The sequence below is a fragment of the Artemia sp. Qi Xiang Cuo genome, chromosome 5 (assembly GCF_049724085.1).
Source record: "Artemia sp. Qi Xiang Cuo chromosome 5, ASM4972408v1, whole genome shotgun sequence".
Lineage (NCBI taxonomy): Eukaryota > Metazoa > Arthropoda > Branchiopoda > Anostraca > Artemiidae > Artemia > Artemia sp. Qi Xiang Cuo.
In genome coordinates, this window is record NC_142798.1 from 40,783,706 (window position 1) to 40,803,542 (window position 19,837).

A 19,837-nucleotide genomic window follows, 5' to 3' on the forward strand; every position below is an offset into this window, starting at 1 on the left:
TTTACACTATAACTCTCCATAGTATATAGGATCTAATTAGTAACAAAGTAAATCAAAAGACACTATTAAGTTACCATGTGATCAAAACATTGTATCTGTAACATCCTGGGAACAGCCTTGTGGATCAAGTGGAAACTTTTAGGGAATCTTAGGGGGGGGGGGGTAGGGGGACCTAAATATTGAAAGTGGAGAGAGGGAAGAGAGGAAGAGTCAAAATACTTGGTCTCCAGTCTGGTCAAGATTTTTGGCACTATGAGCCCCTGTTGTAACAGAATCTATTACCGCCGAAGTAGAGACGTAGACAAAAAAAAAAAAAAAAAAAAAAAAAAAAAAAAAAGGGTACACAGGTTGTCAAATTAGTGTTTGCTAATTATCTCAGGAAGAACTTGGGCATCAAGTTGAATTTTTCCAGAATTTCCATTCTTTCTTTGATGTTGAACTTTAAGATGAGCATTATTGACTAAAATATAATTATCCATTGCTTTGTAATGGGAGGAGCCGCACAGACAGGTGATTATATTCTACATTGGTGATTTTGTCACAACCAAGCACTAAATTCCCCAGAAAAAAATCATTAAAAGACAAGACGAATTTTAAACCTTACCATTTTGAAGAAAGTCCAATTTTTCATTAAAAAATATGGTCCTTTGCCAGTAAATGGTACTTATGAAACAAAAGAAGATAAGCTTTCTAGCGTTATATAATGCAACGCAAATAAACCAGGATATGAAGGATATCCTTGGAGTGAATCAGTACTGGCTCCCAAAAAGTATAAAGCAGCATAAGATTAAACAGTAGCATAATCTGCAAGAAATGTTTGGGGGGGGGGGGAGATAAAAACTGTATTCTTTTGTGAATGAGATGGATTAAAAAAAACTTAGAACTGAGGCGAGTATAACATTTTATTGATCCTTTTCTTGGCTTGCAATATGAGTTTCATTCAATTTTTAGGAGACTAGTCTCTAAAATGTGATTGATTACTCAAACAAAGGAAAATACATTTTAACAAGCTAGAGGAAAAAATTACTCTTACTTCAGAACCAAATTAAGGATTGACCAACCTGAAGCACATTTTCAACTACGGGTCTTGCAGCTTTATTATAGACATCAACCTGTTTAGACTGTTGGCCAAAAACTGTGTCAAACATGAAGGTCTTTGGAGGGTCTTTGGCATCATTTTCAGTATTGGATGCATTTTTTACTTCAATGATACCAAGGTCTTCATTTGTATCAACAGCACAAATATGGCCTGCATTTTGTTCTGAATCACTTAAAGGTCTAACTCGAACAGCCACCTTTACAAAGTCACCTCCACTTTCATTCATTTTTCCCATAATTATTTGGTTGGTTTTGGCAATGGAGCTTCAGAAATTCTTCATGGAACTTAAATCCTACTGGCTTTTTTATACCATATTGAGATCAACATTGGTTATTTACAGTCAACCTGGAAGTAATTCTTGATTATATGTCCTCCCTCTTTACCAAGGATATATGCACAACTACACAATGAAATGTACAAAACCACAAAAAATATAATAAATTAAAACTAATGTTTGACAAAAATTACACCTTACTCCTTTTCTAATATCTTTTAATTTCAAATTTGATTAATCAGGCTCAATTAGTCTATATATATATATATATATATATATATATATATATATATATATATATATAAAATGGAACTAAAAACGAACAGAAATTACAACCAATTGATAAGTTAAACTCAAAACGAGCAAAAATAAACATGAGTAGGGCTGATAACCCCTATGCCTTCTCAAGACCAGAAAACAATTTGTGCTTTACTGAAAAAAAACAACAAACAAATGACCGTGGATTGTCAGTTTAATTAACATATACTGAAATTTCTTCCTCAAAAGAGGTCGTCATCCTCAAAGACATAATTTCCGGACCTTTCAATTATGTTGAACAAAATCGCTATTTAAAAATTTTTATTGGATGTGTTTGAGGAAATGGTGGGGGTGTGAGGGGGGTTAGTTGCCCTTAAATCACTTTTGACTATTAAAAAGAGCACTAGCCCTTTCAATTTCCAATCGAATGAGCTCTTTTCGAAGTTTCTATGACAACAAATGGTCATCTCAAAATTCTATCAGATACATTTCAGGAAAATACAAGAAGTGGGGGTCGGGGCATCCAACCTCTGATCACTCTGAATATTTAAAAGGGTACTAGAACATCTGATTTTCAATCAAATAAGCCCATTCTGGAGTTTTTGCGATCACCCTTTCTATATATAGCTTACATACCCCAAGGGCATAAGTTATAACACTTGTCCTGAGGGGGGTGGGGGGGGGGGAGGTTGTCTTCCTCAAAGACTTAATTTTCAGACCTTTCATTTATGTTGAACAAAAAGGCTATCTCAAAAATTTGATTGGATGTGTCTGGGGAGATGGTGGGTGTGGGAGGGGGTTAGTTGCCCTCCAATCACTTTTGACTTTCGAAAAGGGCAGTAGCCTTTTCAATTTTTAATCAAATGAGCTCTTTTCAAAGTTTTTTGTAAAAACATTGATTTAATTCTTTGTTAATTACAAAAGCAACTATATGCAGCAATTTACTTTAAAGTGAGCTATTAAACAGCTGTCTATGATGATCTAGTGCCCAGCTAGCTACTGAGAAGAAAAAACGGACAAAATGAAAAAGATGCTTCAGATGCAGGCTTTTTTATACAATTAAAGTTGCATTTATTTAGATTTGAGAATTCACTCCATTGCAGATTTTATGCTTTTCTGTACAGTTAAAGTTGCATTTAGTTAGATTTGAGTATTTGCTCCACGGCCTAATTAGGGCCCAACCAACATTATTGGGCCAATATGAGGGTCAGTGTCATTATTAGATATCAGAAAAAAAATATTGTTTATTGGCCAATATATTTTCTTTTAAGTGTAACTTGTACAAAAGAGGGCACCAGATGTCCCCATGTAACCTTTTGCTTGTCCAGTTGTTGGAAGGGGAGAGAGAACAACAGAGGTGAGACAAATGAAGTCAAAATATGTTTTTTGTTGATACCTTTCAATACACATCTGCTACAGCAATGATCAAAGTGTATGGTGACTTCAAGAATGTAAATCTTCTACAAAAACAACTAAAAAGAATATAATAAACCATACATTTCTGTTTAATGAATATTCACTTGAATAGATGAAAGATTCAATTTGTTAAAACCATGATATCCAGTTAGGGGCACAGCTAAGGGGAATAGGGGGTGTTGTAAGGAGGGGAAAAGGAGGAGTTCCCAAGTGTTGCTGCCACATGTCAACACCTTGGAAATTTAGCTTGTGTGTCAACTTTTGTCAAAAAACTGGATGATTTTGTCAATACATTCTTTAAATCCCTCCTCCAAACTTAAAACTCTAGCTGCACCCCTGTATCCAGTTTGCCTAGCATGGATTCGTTAGTAAGAGACCATACCATATGATTATAAAGTAAAATTTTTGCATTCATATGCAAATGATTAAAATTCAAAACCCGCTCTTTAAACTTGGGTTTTGGATAATCAATTTCAATAAATATCTTAAGCTTCTTTCAATCAGATTTGCATAGATTTGCGTTTATTTCACTAAACTGGCTTCTTTGATTAATTTTTCTCTTATTTATCACTTCTGCAAATATCCACCATTTTTGTTTTTGGCTCAGAAGCTGAAGATCAGAAATCTTGTAAATGGCCTAATTTTTGGAATCCACTAAGAATTTTTGACGCTGTTCTTTGGTGTGTAATAGACCAGGAAGAAACATGTGAGCATGAAAATTGGCAGAAAAATGGGGGGGGGGGTTAAACTTTAGGTAAGGTTTGTTTTCTGGAGGGGAAGTTATTGGCAAGTTATATTGATACAATACCTATATATCAGAATTGAAATTGGATCCCAGAAATCTATATTGATATGGCCCTACCCCTAATAGTACCATATATAGCCCCTGGCTACATAAAAAAAAAACTAACTAAAAATCAAAATTGAACCACTGGATTATTTTATTATCTTTTTCCATATAATAGTCATTAATCTGACAATGCACTCCCCCCCCCCCCTGATGGACCCATATGTAGATTTCTAATAATATATTTGTTTGTTGTTGTTTCTATTCTTGGTTCCATTGTTAACTAGTTATGCTGTGAAGTCCTGAAGGTATCCTATCTAGTTTGAGTGATTGTGTTGAATATTGGACACAGGTTAAAAATATAAATAACAATAGAAAGAAACAAGTTAGTTTCATTAATATAAACATGCTGCATATTATAAGGTAAGAACTTCAGTAAATTTACAGGTAGCAGCATTCTAGAAGGAGACATACTAGAACAAAACTAGCAGTGTTTTTAAATTGCTCATTTTTGTTCTTTTTAATGGTTAAAGTTGTGCTTACAACAATTCATTTCTAGTCCCCTCCTAAATAACCTTGGACTCTAATCAAAACTCATAGAAAATAAAAATGATACCTTTAGATTCCTTATTTTATGCTCATTTTCAACATAATAGTCATCCCTAAAAATGGACTCCCCTACCCCACTAATGGACCATATATAGCTCTAACAATTGATTTGTCAGTCGTTCTTTCCCTTGATTAATTTGTTACAAAACTGGTTACTCTATGTACATTTCAGATATCCAGTTTAGCCATAGTGATTGTGCTGAATATTGGATAAAAAAAATACAATTTTGAATGAGTTAAAAATGTGAGTAATAATCAATTAACATGATAATCTGATTAACATAAACATGCTGCATATTATGAAGCAATAATTTCATTGTTCTTTTTTAGCTGGATTGCTTATTTGCTCCACAACTATTGATCCACCTGGGGGTGATGGTGAATTGTCAAAATGTAACTTTGACCATAAAAAAAGAGCATAAAATTATAGAAATCTAAAAATGTCTCTCTTTTGTTCTAGAATGTCTCCTTCTAGAGAGCGGTGATTCTACAACTTTACAGATATTTTGAAGCACCTACCCCCACTCCTTCTCTCTCCAGAGGGCACTGATCTTTGATGAATTTGACAATCTTTGAGATATAAAAGTAGGTAAATGTGTAGAGTGAGGGCTCTCCAGAAGGAGACATGCTAAAACAAAATAGAAGCATTTTTAGATTCCTAATTTTATGCTCTTTTGTATGGTTAAATAAGCATTTATGATAATTTACCTCTAACCCCCATCCCTGCTGGTCCTATACATAGCTTTAGGACATTGAGACTATACTACTAGAAGAAAAAAATAAAATGATAAAATATTGGTAAATTTGCACTTGACAACATACTTTAGCTAGGATGAAAGTAAATACATAGCTTGATGCCTTTTTTTATGCTCATTTATAATTCGATATTTACTTCTTGGGGGAAATTACATTTGAGCCCTTAGAGGACTCAAAACAGCCATAGTAACCAGAAGTTTAAAAATTGAGTCTTTTTTTTTTAAACAGGCTAGTGAGAAAAAATTGTCATTTGTACCTGACTCAGGAATGGTGGTTATTATTTTAATTAGTCTTAATTAGCAGAAATTTTTAAAAGGATCTATAAGCCCATAAAAAATGATGTCAATTTTGCTGCAATGTCTTTTTCAAAGGGTTTTAAGCTCATTAAAAATTCTTGCAATTTTTTTAAAATAACATTTTACTATTAAGACTAAGGAAAATAACAATTACCATTCCTGAATTAGCAACAAAAGGCAATTTTTTCTCACTAGACATTCTTTTGGAAACATATTTACAGGGGTCGGCTGCAACAAGATGCACAATAAAAGTGACTTTAGTGCTTTTCCATTCAGAAAAAGTGACTACTTGGAGGCATTCAGAACAGAGGCACAAGGACTATACAGGTTCTAGTAACTAATTTTTTTCTTATATTGTGCCTCCAGGAGAGTCTTCCAGTTTGGATGTGGATAAGGATGATAAAATCCTAATATTTCATTATTTTTTTTCTTATTAATTGTTATAAGAAGCAAATAGGAAAGTAACAAAAATAAAAAAGTTGTAGGCTACTACTGCAGTACAGCCTCACACATCATGGTTACCTAATAAAGGGCAAATCCTGGTCAATAATAACCAAAGGTAGAAATGTGCCTAAACAAACTCTTTTTCCTGAGTAAAATACAATATTATTCAGAATAAAATCCAATTCAAAAGTGGATTTTTGAAAGAAGCCTGAAATCCCTCGAAAATGGGCCCAATGCAAAAATGTTACAACTTATCATCCATGGCTAAAAACATGGAAATCTGGGTTTGCACCCCCCCCCCTCAAAATTCACCTTTGAAATAAGTAAATTTATTCTACAATGTAAAAAATTCTCTTTTTCCATAAAAGTCTTTCTTAAAAGCCAGTCTTTGAATTTTCAGCAACTGAACACTGACAGATCAGGAGGGCAAAGTTATGGGGGGGGGGGTGTAATTTTCCCCAGAAGCAACTGTTGAATTCTGAAAGAGCATAAAAAAGGGCAACAAGTGAAGATTTTACTTTCATCTTAGCTAAATGTTGCCCACTCTTGGATACTTATAGGATCTTAAAACAAGAACAAAGCATCTCAATGGAATACAAAGCCAATCATGAACAAATTATCACATATAGCTGTGTTGAGGATGTGTAAAAAAAACTAGGTTATACAGGTAATATTTGCTTAAGCTTTAATGTTGAACAAGGAATTTTCCAAGGTTTTAGTCAGCCAATTCCAACTATTTATATCACTTCCAGGATTTGGATCCCACTGTCATTATTTAGTAGACCTACTCATTTTTATTGAAATAACCATCAGAGATAAGCCCCATGTTCAGTTAAGCTTATTTCAAAAATTGCAATAATTTTTTTAAATTTTTAGCATTCATTTGCTTATTGCAGTTATTGCTATTGCATTTGTTTGCACTCATATAAGCTATTACAATTATTATTTGCTTATTGCACTTAAAACCTCAATAAGCTGCAATAAGTCTTTTCTTGATAGAAAATTGTTGATGCTTTTTTTCTATAAGCATGAATTTAAAATATATATATTTCTTTTTAAGGAATTGTGGACCTGCAAGATTTTGATTCTAATCAATTTTAGCTGCATATTTTGGTATAGGCTTGCAAGATTTTCACTTTAATCAATTTTTATCCATGAAATCTTGTATAATCAGAATAATTTAAGCATGAAGAGGGAGGGATAGGCCTAGGCTAAAGAAGTGGCAGTTTGGGATAATTATTTTAGTTATTTCCAGCTTTGTTTTTTGAGCCTCAGTTTAGAATAGGCTGCTTGTTTTGAGAAATGTATTAACAATAAAGAAAATGATAAATGTTTTCTTTTAGCAAGCACAACTGGGTGAAAAATCCAAATTTGGTATTATTGATTAGCCCTAACGTCTATGAGGAGCTTTTATTAAAGATTAAATGGTAGGTAAGTTCTTTTGCACCACCTTTTCCTTTTTTCAAAAATTTAAATAATGTCTGATATTTTGTTGTTGTATATTTTGTATTTTTTGGCAATTTTATTTATTTATTTTATATACTCATTGATTTTAAGGGAAATAAATAAAAATTGGGATACATACTGACAGGGGTGTCCCAAAGGGGGGGGGGGATGAATTGAAGGAAAAGCTATTAAAAATTGAAATATGTCAAGGGCTATTAACCCACCCTGTAGCTTTCCTGTCCTAGGTGGGTCTTTCTGTTTTAAATAATTTTTTCTGTTTTAAAACATTTTAGAGACATTCTAAGTCAACCATGGGCATATTGCTGGCACAATATGCCCAAATGAGCTGGTGGAAAACAAATAGAAAATATAAATTTTCTTTTTTTTTATTATTTCAAGACTAAAATATCACAAAACTAGGCATTCACAGTGCTTGATTGTATTGTAAAGTGGCGTTCACAAGCATGTCTAGCTATAATCCGATGTCTAGACACGTGTCTAGCCAGAATCCAATGTCTAGGCAAAGATCATTCACAAGTAAAATTCAGCGCTTAGCTAGACAAGGCGCTTAGCTAGACATTGAGTTCTAGCCTCTAAAACTCAATGTCTAGGATTTTTTATTACAGCCAATCAGAATGTATCAATATCCATTATTTTCATCATTTTTGTTTATATTTGTAAACTGAAATTTAATTTTTGTTTTCTCATTAATTGTTTCTTTCATTTTAGGCAAATATACAACACCAGACATAATAATAAAGCACACTAAGGCAATTATTTTGCTTATCTCCTCCATTAGCTTGTGACAGTAAAAAAAGGGATTATAATATTTGAAAGTTTTGCCTGCATAAGCTGTGTTGATTGGCTAGAAATGACAATTTGAAACTAAGTTTGCAGTTTTAGCTAAGCACCAACTTTTACTTGTGAATGGTTGTTGCATAAACATTGAATTCTGGCTAGACACATGTCTAGACATGGGATTCTAGCTAGACATGCTTGTGAATGCTGCTTAAGTAATTACAATCCCTGATGGAGTTTTGTTGATACCTGTCTTAAAAATAATTTGTCTGAAAAAAATATATTGTTTATGGGGCAGTAGTGAAAATGGCAGCAACCATGAATTGAGTTTTTTTTTCAATAGCCTATTTTCTTTTTTCAAATAATTGTTGTTCTCTGGTAACATTTTTGGTAAAATTCTACTTTAGTTACTTTTGGCTGTCTTGGAAAGGGGTAGCGTTAGGAAAATTAAACTTTCAGGGATGGATATACATGCTAAGGTATGTCCCGGGAAGGTACTTTGAAGTACTTACCTCCACTCCTCCCCCCCCTCTATATAATGGTAAATTACTGCACATAACTAGTTGTTTTAACTCATATTTCATCCTATATTACTATCATAATCATAAATCACTGTTTACCTTACACAACTTCAGCTTTTAATCTTGTTCATTAAAATATATTCCAAAATCCTATTTAAATCCTAAACCATTTAATTTCCTATCCTTGCTGACTATTGTTATGGTATAATAAAACCAGGCTTGTTGTGATGTCACAGCTTTGCTTATTACAAACCCTGTACCCTTGAGGGTAGTAGGCACATGCCAAAAACCTCTGTGTTGACAAGACCATTTAAACTATATTAATTAGGGGAAGGATTCGACAAGAGAGACCAGTAAAAATAACCTAATCGTTTTTAGAGGACAAATTATGTCATGGGAAGATGTTTTTGAAATCCCTCTTCCACCCAAACTCAAAATTTTCTAAAATTCTACTGTAGAAGCTTTTAAAGTATTTCTAAAGTACTAAAAGATAGAGTACTAAAAACATCAGAATCGACTTCAGAGGAGACGTTACATCACGGGAAGAGGTTTTTAAAATCCCCCTTCCCCCCAAACTCAAAAATTTCAAAAATTATACTTTAGAACATTTTAAAATATTTCTAAAGCATTAATAAACATAGTTCTAAAAGCATCAGAATCGACTTCAGAGGACACGTTATATCACGGGAAGAGGTTTTTGAAATCTCCCTTCCCCCCAAACTCAAAATTGTCCAAAATTCTACATTAGAAGCTTTTAAAATATTTCTAAAGCACTAATAGATAGAGTGCTACGAAAACCAGAATCGACTTCAGAGGACAAATTATGTTATGGGAATATGTTTTTGAAATCCCCCTTCCCCCCAAACTCAAAATTTTCCAAAATTCTACTTCAGAAGCTTTTTTAAATATTTCTCATAGAACGCTACTAAGACATAGAACGCTACAAACAGCAGAATCGACTTTAGAGGACAATTTTTGTCATGGGAAAATGTTTTTGAAATCCCCCTTCCCCCCAAACTCAAAATTTTCAAAAATTCTACTTTAGAAGCTTTTTAAATATTTCTAAAGCACTAATAGATAGAGCACTACAAATATCAGAATCGACTTTAGAGGACAAATTATGTTCCAAAATTCTACTTTAGAAGCTTTTTAAATATTTCTAAAGCATTAATAGATAGAGTGCTAAAAACATCAGAATCGACTTCAGAGGACACGTTATATCACGGGAAGAGGTTTTTAAAATCCCCCTTCCCCCCAAACTCAAAAATTTCCAAAATTTTACTTTAGAAGCTTTTTTAAATATTTTTAAGGCACTAATAGATAGAGCGCTAAAAATTTCAGAATCGGCTTCAGAGGACACGCTTTATCACAGGAAGAGTTTTTTAAAATCCCCTTCCCCCCAAACTCAAAAATTTCCAAAATTTTATTTTAGAAGCTTTTTAAATATTTCTAAAGCACTAATAGATAGAGCGCTACAAATATCAGAATCGACTTCAGAGGACAAATTTTGTTATGAGAAGATGTTTTTGAAATCCTCCTTCCCCCCAAACTCAAAATTGTCCAAAATTCTACTTTAGAAGCTTTTTAAATATTTCTAAAGCACTAATAGATAGAGCGCTACAAATATCAGAATCGACTTCAGAGGACAAATTATGTTAAGGGAAGATGTTTTAAAATCCCTCTTCCCCCCAAACTCAAAATTTTCCAAAATTATACTTTAGAAGCTTTTTAAATATTTCTAAAGCACTAATATATAGAGCACTACAAATATCAGAATCGACTTCAGAGGACAAATTATGTTACGGGAAGATGTTTTTAGAATCCCCCTTCCCCCCAAACTCAAAATTTTCCAAAATTCTACTTTAGAAGCTTTTTAAATATTTATAAAGCAATAAGAGATAGAGATCGAAAAACATCAAAAACGCCTTCAGAGGATACATTTTATCGCTGAAAGAGGTATTTAAAATCCCCATTCACCCCAAACTCAAAAATTTCCAAAATTTTTGTTGAGAAGCTTTTTTAAATTTTTCTAAAGCACTAATAGATAGAGCTCTACAAGTTTCAGAATAGACTTCAGAGGACACGTTATATCACGGAAAGATGTTTTTAAAATCCCCCTTCCCCCCTAACTCAAAATTTTCCAAAATTTTATTTTTGAAGCTTTTTAAATATTTCTAAAGCACTAATATATCGAGAGCTAAAACATGAGAATTAACTTCAGAGGACAAGTTATATCACGGGAAGAGGTTCTGAAAATCCTCCTTCCCCCAAACTAAAAATTTTCAAAAATTCTACTTTGGAAACTTTTCAAATATTTGTAAAGCGCTAAGAAATAGAGCGCTACAAACATCAGACTCAAATTTAGAGGATAAATTATGCCATGAGAAGATCTTTTTTAAATCCCCCTTCCCCCAAACTCAAAATTTTCCAAAATTGTTACTTTAGAAACTTGTTTAAATATTTCTAAAGAGCTAAGACATAGAGAGTTACAAACATCAGAATCAACTTTAGAAGACAATTCATGTCATGGGAAGATGTTTTTGAAATCCCCCTTCCCCAAACTCAAAATTTTCCAAAATTGTTACTTTAGAAACTTGTTTAAATATTTCTAAAGCGCTAAGACATAGAGCGTTACAAACAACAGAATCAACTTTATAAGAAACTTTATGTTATGTTAAGATCTTTTTGAAATCCCCCGCCCCCTCAAACTAATAATTTTCAAAAATTCTACTTCAGAAGCTATTTTAAATATTTCTAAATCGCTAAGACATAGAATGCTACAAACATCAAAATCAACTTCAGAGGACAATTCATGTCATGGGAAGATGTTTTTGAAATCCCCCTTTCCCCCAAACTCAAAATTTTCCAAAATTCTACTTCAGATGCTTTTTTAAATATTTCTAAAGCACTAAGACATAGAACGCTACAAACATCAGAATCGACTTTAGAAGACAATTTATGTCATGGGAAGATGTTTTTGAAATCCCCTTTCCCCCCAAACTCAAAATTTTCCAAAGTTTTACTTTAGAAGCTTTTTAAATATTTCAAAAGCACTTATAGATAGGGTGCTAAAAACATTAGAATCGACTTTAGATGACACGTTATATCACCGGAAGAGTTTTTTAAAACCCCCCTTCCCCCCAAACTCAAAATTTTCCAAAATTCTACTTTAGAAGCTTTTTAAATATTTCTAAAGCGCTAAGACATATAGCGCTACAAACATCAGAATCGACTTTAGAAGACAATTTATGTCATGGGAAGATGTTTTAGAAATCCCCCTTCCCCCCTAACTCAAATTTTCCAAAATTTTACTTTAGAAGCCTTTTAAATACTTCTAAAGCACTAATAGATATAGTGCTAAAAACATCAGAATCGACTTCAGAGGACACGGTATATCAAGGGAAGAGGTTTTTAAAATCCTCCTTCCCCCCAAACTCAAAAATTTCCAAAATTTTACTTTAGAAGCTTTTTTAAATATTTCTAAAGCACTAATAGATAGAGCACTACAAATTTCAGAATCGAATTCAGAGGACATGTTATATCACGGGAAGAGGTTTTTAAAATCTCCCTTCCCCCCAAACTCAAAATTCTACTTTAGAAGCTTTTTAAATATTTCTAAAGCAGTAATAGATAGAGGGCTAAAAACATCAGAATCGAATTCAGAGGACACGTTATATTAGGGGAAGAGGTTTTTAAAACCCCGCTTCCCCCCAGACTCAAAATTTTACAAAATTATACATTAGAAGCTTTTTAAATATTTCTAAAGCACTAACAGATAGAGAGCTAAAAACATCAGAATCGTCTTCAGAGGACACGATATATCACGGGAAGAGATTATTAAAATCCTCCTTCCCCCCAAACTCAAAGTTTTCCAAAATTCTAGTTTAGAAGCTTTATAAATATTTGAAAAGCGCTAAGACATAGAGCGCTACAAACATCAGAATCGACTTAAGAGGACAATTTATGTCATGGGAAGATCTTTTTGAAATCCCCCTTCCCCCCAAACTCAAAATTTTCCAAAATTGTTACTTTAGAAACTTGTTTAAATATTTCTAAAGCGCTAAGACATAGAGCGCTACAAACATCAGAATCGACTTTAGAAGACAATTTATGTCATGGGAAGATCTTTTTGAAATCCCCCTTCCCCCCTAACTCAAAATTTTTCAAAATTTTATTTTAGAAGCTTTTTAAATATTTATAAAGCACTAATAGATAGAGTGCTAAAAACTTCAGAATTAACTTCAGAGGACATGTTCTATCAAGGGAAGAGGTTTTTAAAATCCTCCTTCCCCCCAAACTAAAAAATTTCCAAAATTTTACTTTAGAAGCTTTTTTAAATATTTCTAAAGTACTAATAGATAGAGCACTACAAATTTCCGAATCGAATTCAGAGGACATGCTATATCACGGGAAGAGGTTTTTAAAATCTCCCTTCCCCCCAAACTCAAAATTCTACTTTAGAAGCTTTTTAAATATTTCTAAAGCAGTAATAGATAGAGTGCTAAAAACATCAGAATCGACTTCAGAGGACACGTTATATCACGGGAAGAGGTTTTTAAAATCCCCCTTCCCCCCAAACTCAAAATTTTCCAAAATTCTACTTTAGAAGCTTTTTAAATATTTCTAAAGCACTAATAGATAGAGTGCTAAAAACATCAGAATCGACTTCAGAGGACACCTTATATCAACGGAAGAGGGTCTTAAAATCCTCCTCCCCCCAAACTAAAAATTTTTCAAAATTTTAGTTTAGAAGCTTTTTTAAATATTTCTAAAGCACTAATAGATAGAGCACTACAAATTTCAGAATCGAATTCAGAGGACATGTTATATCACGGGAAGAGGTTTTTAAAACCCCCCTTCCCCCCAAACTCAAAATTTTCCAAAATTCTACTTTAGAAGCTTTTTAAATATTTCTAAGGCATTAATAGATAGATTGGTAAAAACATCAGAATCGACTTCAGAGGACACGTTATATCACGGTAAGAGGTTTTAAAATCCCCCTTCCCCCCAAACTCAAAATTTTCCAAAATTCTACTTTAGATGCTTTTTAAATATTTCTAAAGCACTAATAGATAGAGTGCTAAAAACATCAAAATCGGCTTCAGAGGACATGTTATATCAAGGGAAGAGGTTTTTAAAATCTACCTTCCCCCCAAACTCAAAAATTTACAAAATTTTACTTTAGAAGCTTTTTTAAATATTTCTAAAGCACTAATAGATAGAGCACTACAAATTTCAGAATCGAATTCAGAGGACATGTTATATCATGGGAAAAGTTTTTTAAAATCCCCCTTCCCCCCAATCTCAAAATTTTTCAAAATTCTACTTTAGAAGCTTTTTAAATATTTCTAAAGCACTAATAGATAGAGTGCTACAAATATCAGAATCGACTTCAGAGGACAGATTATGTTATGGGAGGATGTTTTTTAAATCCCCCTTCCCCCCAAACTCAAAATTTTCAAAAATTCTACTTTAGAAGATTTTTTAAATATTTATAAAGCACTAAGACACAAAACGTGCATAAATTATTTGAAAAAAACTACGTTTTCTAAAGAGTTAAAGAGGCTGAGTCACAAGTTCGAACGATAAAACGGACAGGGGTTAAGAGGTACAGTTGGGGGGCCTGCCGCCCCCAAACTCCCGCTTTTGCAGCCTTTAGATAAAAAAAACAAGTTTTTTAAACTGAAAGTAAGGAGCGACATTAAAACTTAAAACGAACAGAAATTATTCCGTATATGAAAGGGGCTGTCCCCTCTTCACCACCTCGCTCTTTAGGCTAAAGTTTTTATTGTTTAACAAAAATAGAGTTGTGAGAATGTCAAACGTTAGCGTAAAGAGCGAGGCGTTGAGGAGGGGAAAGACCTTTTCATATACGGAATAATTTCTGTTCGTTTTAAGTTTTAATGTCGCTCCTTACTTTCCGTTTAAAAAACTTTTTTTTGTTAAAGGCTTCAAAAGCGGGGGTTTGGGGGCGGCAGCCCCCCAACTGTACCTCCTAACTCCTGTATGTTTGAAGGTTCAAACTTGTGACTCAACCTATTTAGTCCCCGCCCTCCCCCACCCCCAGCGATCAAATCCCCATGCAGCTAACCAGTCAACCCATGAAAGAAAATTTTTATATAAGTTCTCTCATTTTTTGTATATTTTAAATTATAGATGTAAAAAAGAATAGTAAAGATTCTCAGTGTTATAGGATTAAACTATTTGAAAATGTTTTATATGGTTACCCAACTCAAAATGTTAAGCGGTCTCCAAAAAAAATTATCAAAACGAATATAGATTATTCGGTACTTGTGCATTATAAATAACCCACCGCTATAGACTGTACATGGAAACCAGACAACCGGGTATTTGTTAGACAAATGGATAAAAAAGCGTGATTTCTTATTGTGTTTACAATATTTAAACTCTTGTTTTTTTTTGGTTTAGGGAGGGAAAAGTGTACCTAGGTTAGGTTACGTATTTAATATATGCTATGATTTACCCCTACCCCCTAATGTGCAAATATGTAGTCCAAATTTGTTTCTAAACTATTATATTCATCCTATTTTATTTTATTTCATTAGCAGTAACCAAACTTAACTTCTTTCGTGTATGGTGGTGGGTTATTTATAATGCACAAGTACCGATTTTTCTATAGTTAAATATTTAAGTCCGCCCCCTCTCTCCCACACCCTCTGTACACTTCAATAACGTCTCGCAGCTTCAAGAATGAAGATTGCTACACTAAACTATTTGGAAAACATCATTTGGATTGCTTTAAGAACAAATGGGGTTAGATATCGTAAATTGCCATATTTTCTGTTACAACGTTTTAAAAATTAACTAGTAAATAATACCCATAAAAAACAAATTAGTTGGGGTTATAAAGCTCCGATATATGTTTCATGAAATGGTGCATTCTTGACGAGATTGAATATTTTTTTTTAAATAGTGCTCTGCTAGATATCCTTCCATATGTTCTTCTCTTCTGCCATATTTGGGTATATTTTCTCGAACGTCAAGCCAGTGTCTTTCGATGCTTTGTGTGTGAGCACCTGTTGCAGCGTCAACAAAATTTATGCTGTGGTTGACGTGTAAATGCTAATAGTCCTGGCTAGCCAGGCAATCGTAGGCCCTCCAACAGTCACTGATAATTGTTGTCCCTGGCAGGATTCGGTTTTGGATAATTCCCAACAACGTTGCACTACTTCTATCCGGCACAGAAACCATGAATGAATTACCAGTTCCTCGCTCTATTCCACCAAACACACAAGCATCCGCGACAATCCGGCCACGATTATATTTACGCTTCCCAAATTTGGCTTCATCTATCTCAACAGTGACTCCTTCTCCTCCCAAAGGAGCGGAGTTTGAATGATATATTTACATACAAACCTCTCTGTAGAACTGGCTCCAATCCACAAAGGTTTTTTTTTACATCAAATAACATTTTTGATCATAAAATTCTCCCTTGGAGGCGGTATTTGAACCCAAATCATCAAAAAACAGAAATTTTTTAGCAGAGAAAGATGTGAACCAGCCATCCATGTTTTGTCATAGACCGATTTTGAAAAATTACACTTTACCTGAGAATATTCGTGGCCACCTCAGATAGGTATAAGCCTTTACTCCTGGCAACAAAACGAATTTCTATATTTTACGCAAATCTGGCCACAGTTATCACAATTCCTGCTTCTCAATAACATGCTATGGTTATAATACAACTCTAAGACTGCCTCGACAGTAGAAAATTGAATCATTCGGCTTGTTTAGTCCCAGGTTGCGGAAATTTAACTTTGGCAGAAACCGTAATGCTTTCGAGTCGGCACCGATGTTTGTTCAAAAAAAAAAAAATTAAATGAAAGATTACATTTACTGTATACAAGGATGTTTTTTTTTTTTTTTTTTTTTTTTGTTAACAAAATTTACAGATAACTCGCTATTATTCTTTAATTTTTTAGTTGCCCTATTACCTAGAAATTATTATTTTATTACATAAAACGGTCCAAATACTTTAACCCCGGGGAAAATACCCCCCCCCCCCACATGGAAAAGAAGGCTAGAACTTTAAAAAATTTTGTGTTTGGGGCGAAGGGGGATTTCAAAAACTTAGTTCCACAATATAATGTTGTCTCAAGTTGATTCTTACGATTGTAGTGCTCTTTGTCTTAGTGCTTTAGAAATACTTAAAAAGCTTTTATAGTAGAATTTTGGAAATTGTTGTTTGTGGGGGGTAGGGGGATTTTAAAAAATTCTTCCCGTGACATAACGTGTCCTCTGAAGTTGATTCTGATGTTTTTAGCACTCTATCTATTAGTGCTTTAGAAATATTTTAAAAGCTTCTAAAGTAGAATTTTGGAAAATTTTGAGTTTGGGGGGAAGGGGGATTTCAATAACCTCTTCCCGTGAAATAAAGTGTCCTCTGAAGTCGATTCTAATGTTTTTAGCACTCTATCTATTAGTGCTTTAGAAATATTTTAAAAGCTTCTAAAGTAGAATTTTGGACAATTTTGAGTTTGGGGGGAAGGGGGATTTCAATAACCTCTTCCCGTGACATAACGTGTCCTCTGAAGTTGATTCTAATGTTTTTAGCACTCTATCTATTAGTGCTTTAGAAATATTTTAAAAGCTTCTAAAGCAGAATTTTGGAAAATTTTGAGTTTGGGGGGAAGGGGGATTTCAATAACCTCTTCCCGTGACATAACGTGTCCTCTGAAGTTGATTCTAATGTTTTTAGCACTCTATCTATTAGTGCTTTAGAAATATTTTAAAAGCTTCTAAAGTAGAATTTTGGAAAATTTTTAGTTTGGGGGGAAGGGGGATTTCAATAACCTCTTCCCGTGATATAATGTGTCCTCTGAAGTTGATTCTAATGTTTTTAGCACTCTATCTATTAGTGCTTTAGAAATATTTTAAAAGCTTCTAAAGTAGAATTTTGGACAATTTTGAGTTTGGGGGGAAGGGGGATTTCAATAACCTCTTCCTGTGACATAACGTGTTCTCTGAAGTTGATTCTAATGTTTTTAGCACTCTATCTATTAGTGCTTTAGAATATTTTAAAAGCTTCTAAAGTAGAATTTTGGAAAATTTTGAGTTTGGGGGGAAGGGGGATTCCAAAAACATCTTCCCATAACATAATTTGTCCTCTGAAGTCGATTCTGATATTTGTAGGGCTCTATCTATTAGTGCTTTAGAAATATTTTAAAAGCTTCTAAAGTAGAATTTTGGAAAATTCTGAGTTTGGGGGGAAGGGGGATTTCAATAACCTCTTCCCGTGACATAACGTGTCCTCTGAAGTTGATTCTAATGTTTTTAGCACTCTATCTATTAGTGCTTTAGAAATATTTTAAAAGCTTATAAAGTAGAATTTTGGAAAATTTTGAGTTTGGGGGGAAGGGGGATTTCAATAACCTCTTCCCGTGACATAATGTGTCCTCTGAAGTTGATTCTAATGTTTTCAGCACTCTATCTATTAGTGCTTTAGAAATATTTTAAAAGCTTCTAAAGTAGAATTTTGGAAAATTTTGAGTTTGGGGGGAAGGGGGATTTCAATAACCTCTTCCCATGACATAACATGTCCTCTGAAGTTGATTCTAATGTTTTTAGCACTCTATCTATTAGTGCTTTAGAAATATTTTAAAAGCTTCTAAAGTAGAATTTTGGACAATTTTGAGTTTGGGGGGACGGGGGATTTCAATAACCTCTTCCCTTGATATAACTTGTCCTCTGAAGTCGATTCTAATGTTTTTAGCACTCTATCTATTAGTACTTTAGAAATATTTTAAAAGCTTCTAAAGTAGAATTTTTGAAAATTTTGAGTTTGGGGGGAAGGGGGATTTTAAAAACCTCTTCCCGTGATGTAACGTCTCCTCTGAAGTGGATTCTGATGTTTTTAGCCCTCTATCTTTTAGTACTTTAGAAATACTTTAAAAGCTTCTAAAGTAGAATTTTAGAAAATTTTGAGTTTGGGTGAAAGAGGGATTTCAAAAACATCTTCCCATGACATAATTTGTCCTCTAAAAATGATTAGGTTATTTTTACTGGTCTCTCTTGTCGAATCTTTCCCCTAATTAATACAGTTTAAATGGTCTTATCAACACAGAGGTTTATGGCATGTGCCTGCTACCCTCAAGGGTAAGGGTTTGTGATAAGCAAAGTTGTGACATCACAACAAACCTGGTTTTATTATACCATAACAATAGTCAGCAAGGATAGGAAATTAAATGGTTTAGGATTGAAATAGAATTTTGGAATATATTTTTAATGAACAAGGTTAAAAGCTGAAGTTGTGTAAGGTAAGCAGTTATTTATAATTATTATAGTAATATAGGATGAAATATGAGTTAAAACAACTAGCCTAGTAATGTGCAGTAATTTACCATTATATAGAGGGGGGAGGAGGAGTGGAGGTAAGTACTTCAAAGTACCTTCCTGGGACAAACCTTAGCATGTACATCCATCCCTGAAAGTTTCATTTTCCTAACCCAACCCCTTTCCAAGATAGCCAAAAGTAACTAAAGTAGAATTTTACCAAAAAGGCATCAAATGGTATATTCACTTTATTTGTAAGTCAATAATATGATTTGGTAGCAATTTACGTTTTTTTAGGTGACATTACTTGTATCTCAGCTGAGGAGGCCAAAGAAAATTGGGGTCTTCTCTAATGCTGAGTTTTCATCAGCAAGACTGGTTGAAATAATTGAAGATAGTTCTTGCAGTTGCACTACTTCGTCTGCGCATCAGGGTTGCTACCAGACCAAAAAAATTCGTAACGTCCAAACTCTTAAAACGTAATTTTTTCGTAATGTTTGATAGGAAAGTCTCTTTTCAAGGCAGGGTTCGTTAATTTCGCTATCAAGAGTGGTACTTAAAGGAGGGAGGGGACTTGGTTGCCTATATAATTTAAAAATATATTTTTACATAATCTCATTAAAATCTTCCCTCCAACTTTTAAAAGATGCCATAAAGGATACAATAATAACAATTTATGCTTCTTTACCTTTAGGAATTTACTATTTATTCAACTGTAAGTGCTGCTTCCGGTTTACTGGCACAACAGAAAGACACCCCCCCCCCCTCGATCGGTGTATATAACCCCAGGCTACTATTTTTCTTTTTTTTTTTTTTTTTTTTTAATTGACATTATTGGTT

At 33.6% G+C, this 19,837-nt stretch overlaps 1 protein-coding gene across 2 annotated transcripts in view; it reads right to left on the reverse strand.

The window, feature by feature from the left end:
• Klp64D (kinesin-like protein 64D) overlaps positions 1-19,407 on the reverse strand; it is a 46,137-nt gene extending 26,730 nt beyond the window's left edge. For both annotated transcript variants that reach the window (XM_089088857.1, XM_089088858.1), the window contains exons 1-2: positions 19,305-19,407; positions 1,062-1,444 (exon numbers count right to left, since the gene is read on the reverse strand). In XM_089088857.1, coding sequence (XP_088944983.1) covers positions 1,062-1,334 — 273 coding nt within the window. In that variant the 5' untranslated portion in view covers positions 1,335-1,444; positions 19,305-19,407. The remainder of the gene's footprint in view (positions 1-1,061; positions 1,445-19,304) is intronic.
• Positions 19,408-19,837: the final 430 nt, after the last annotated feature.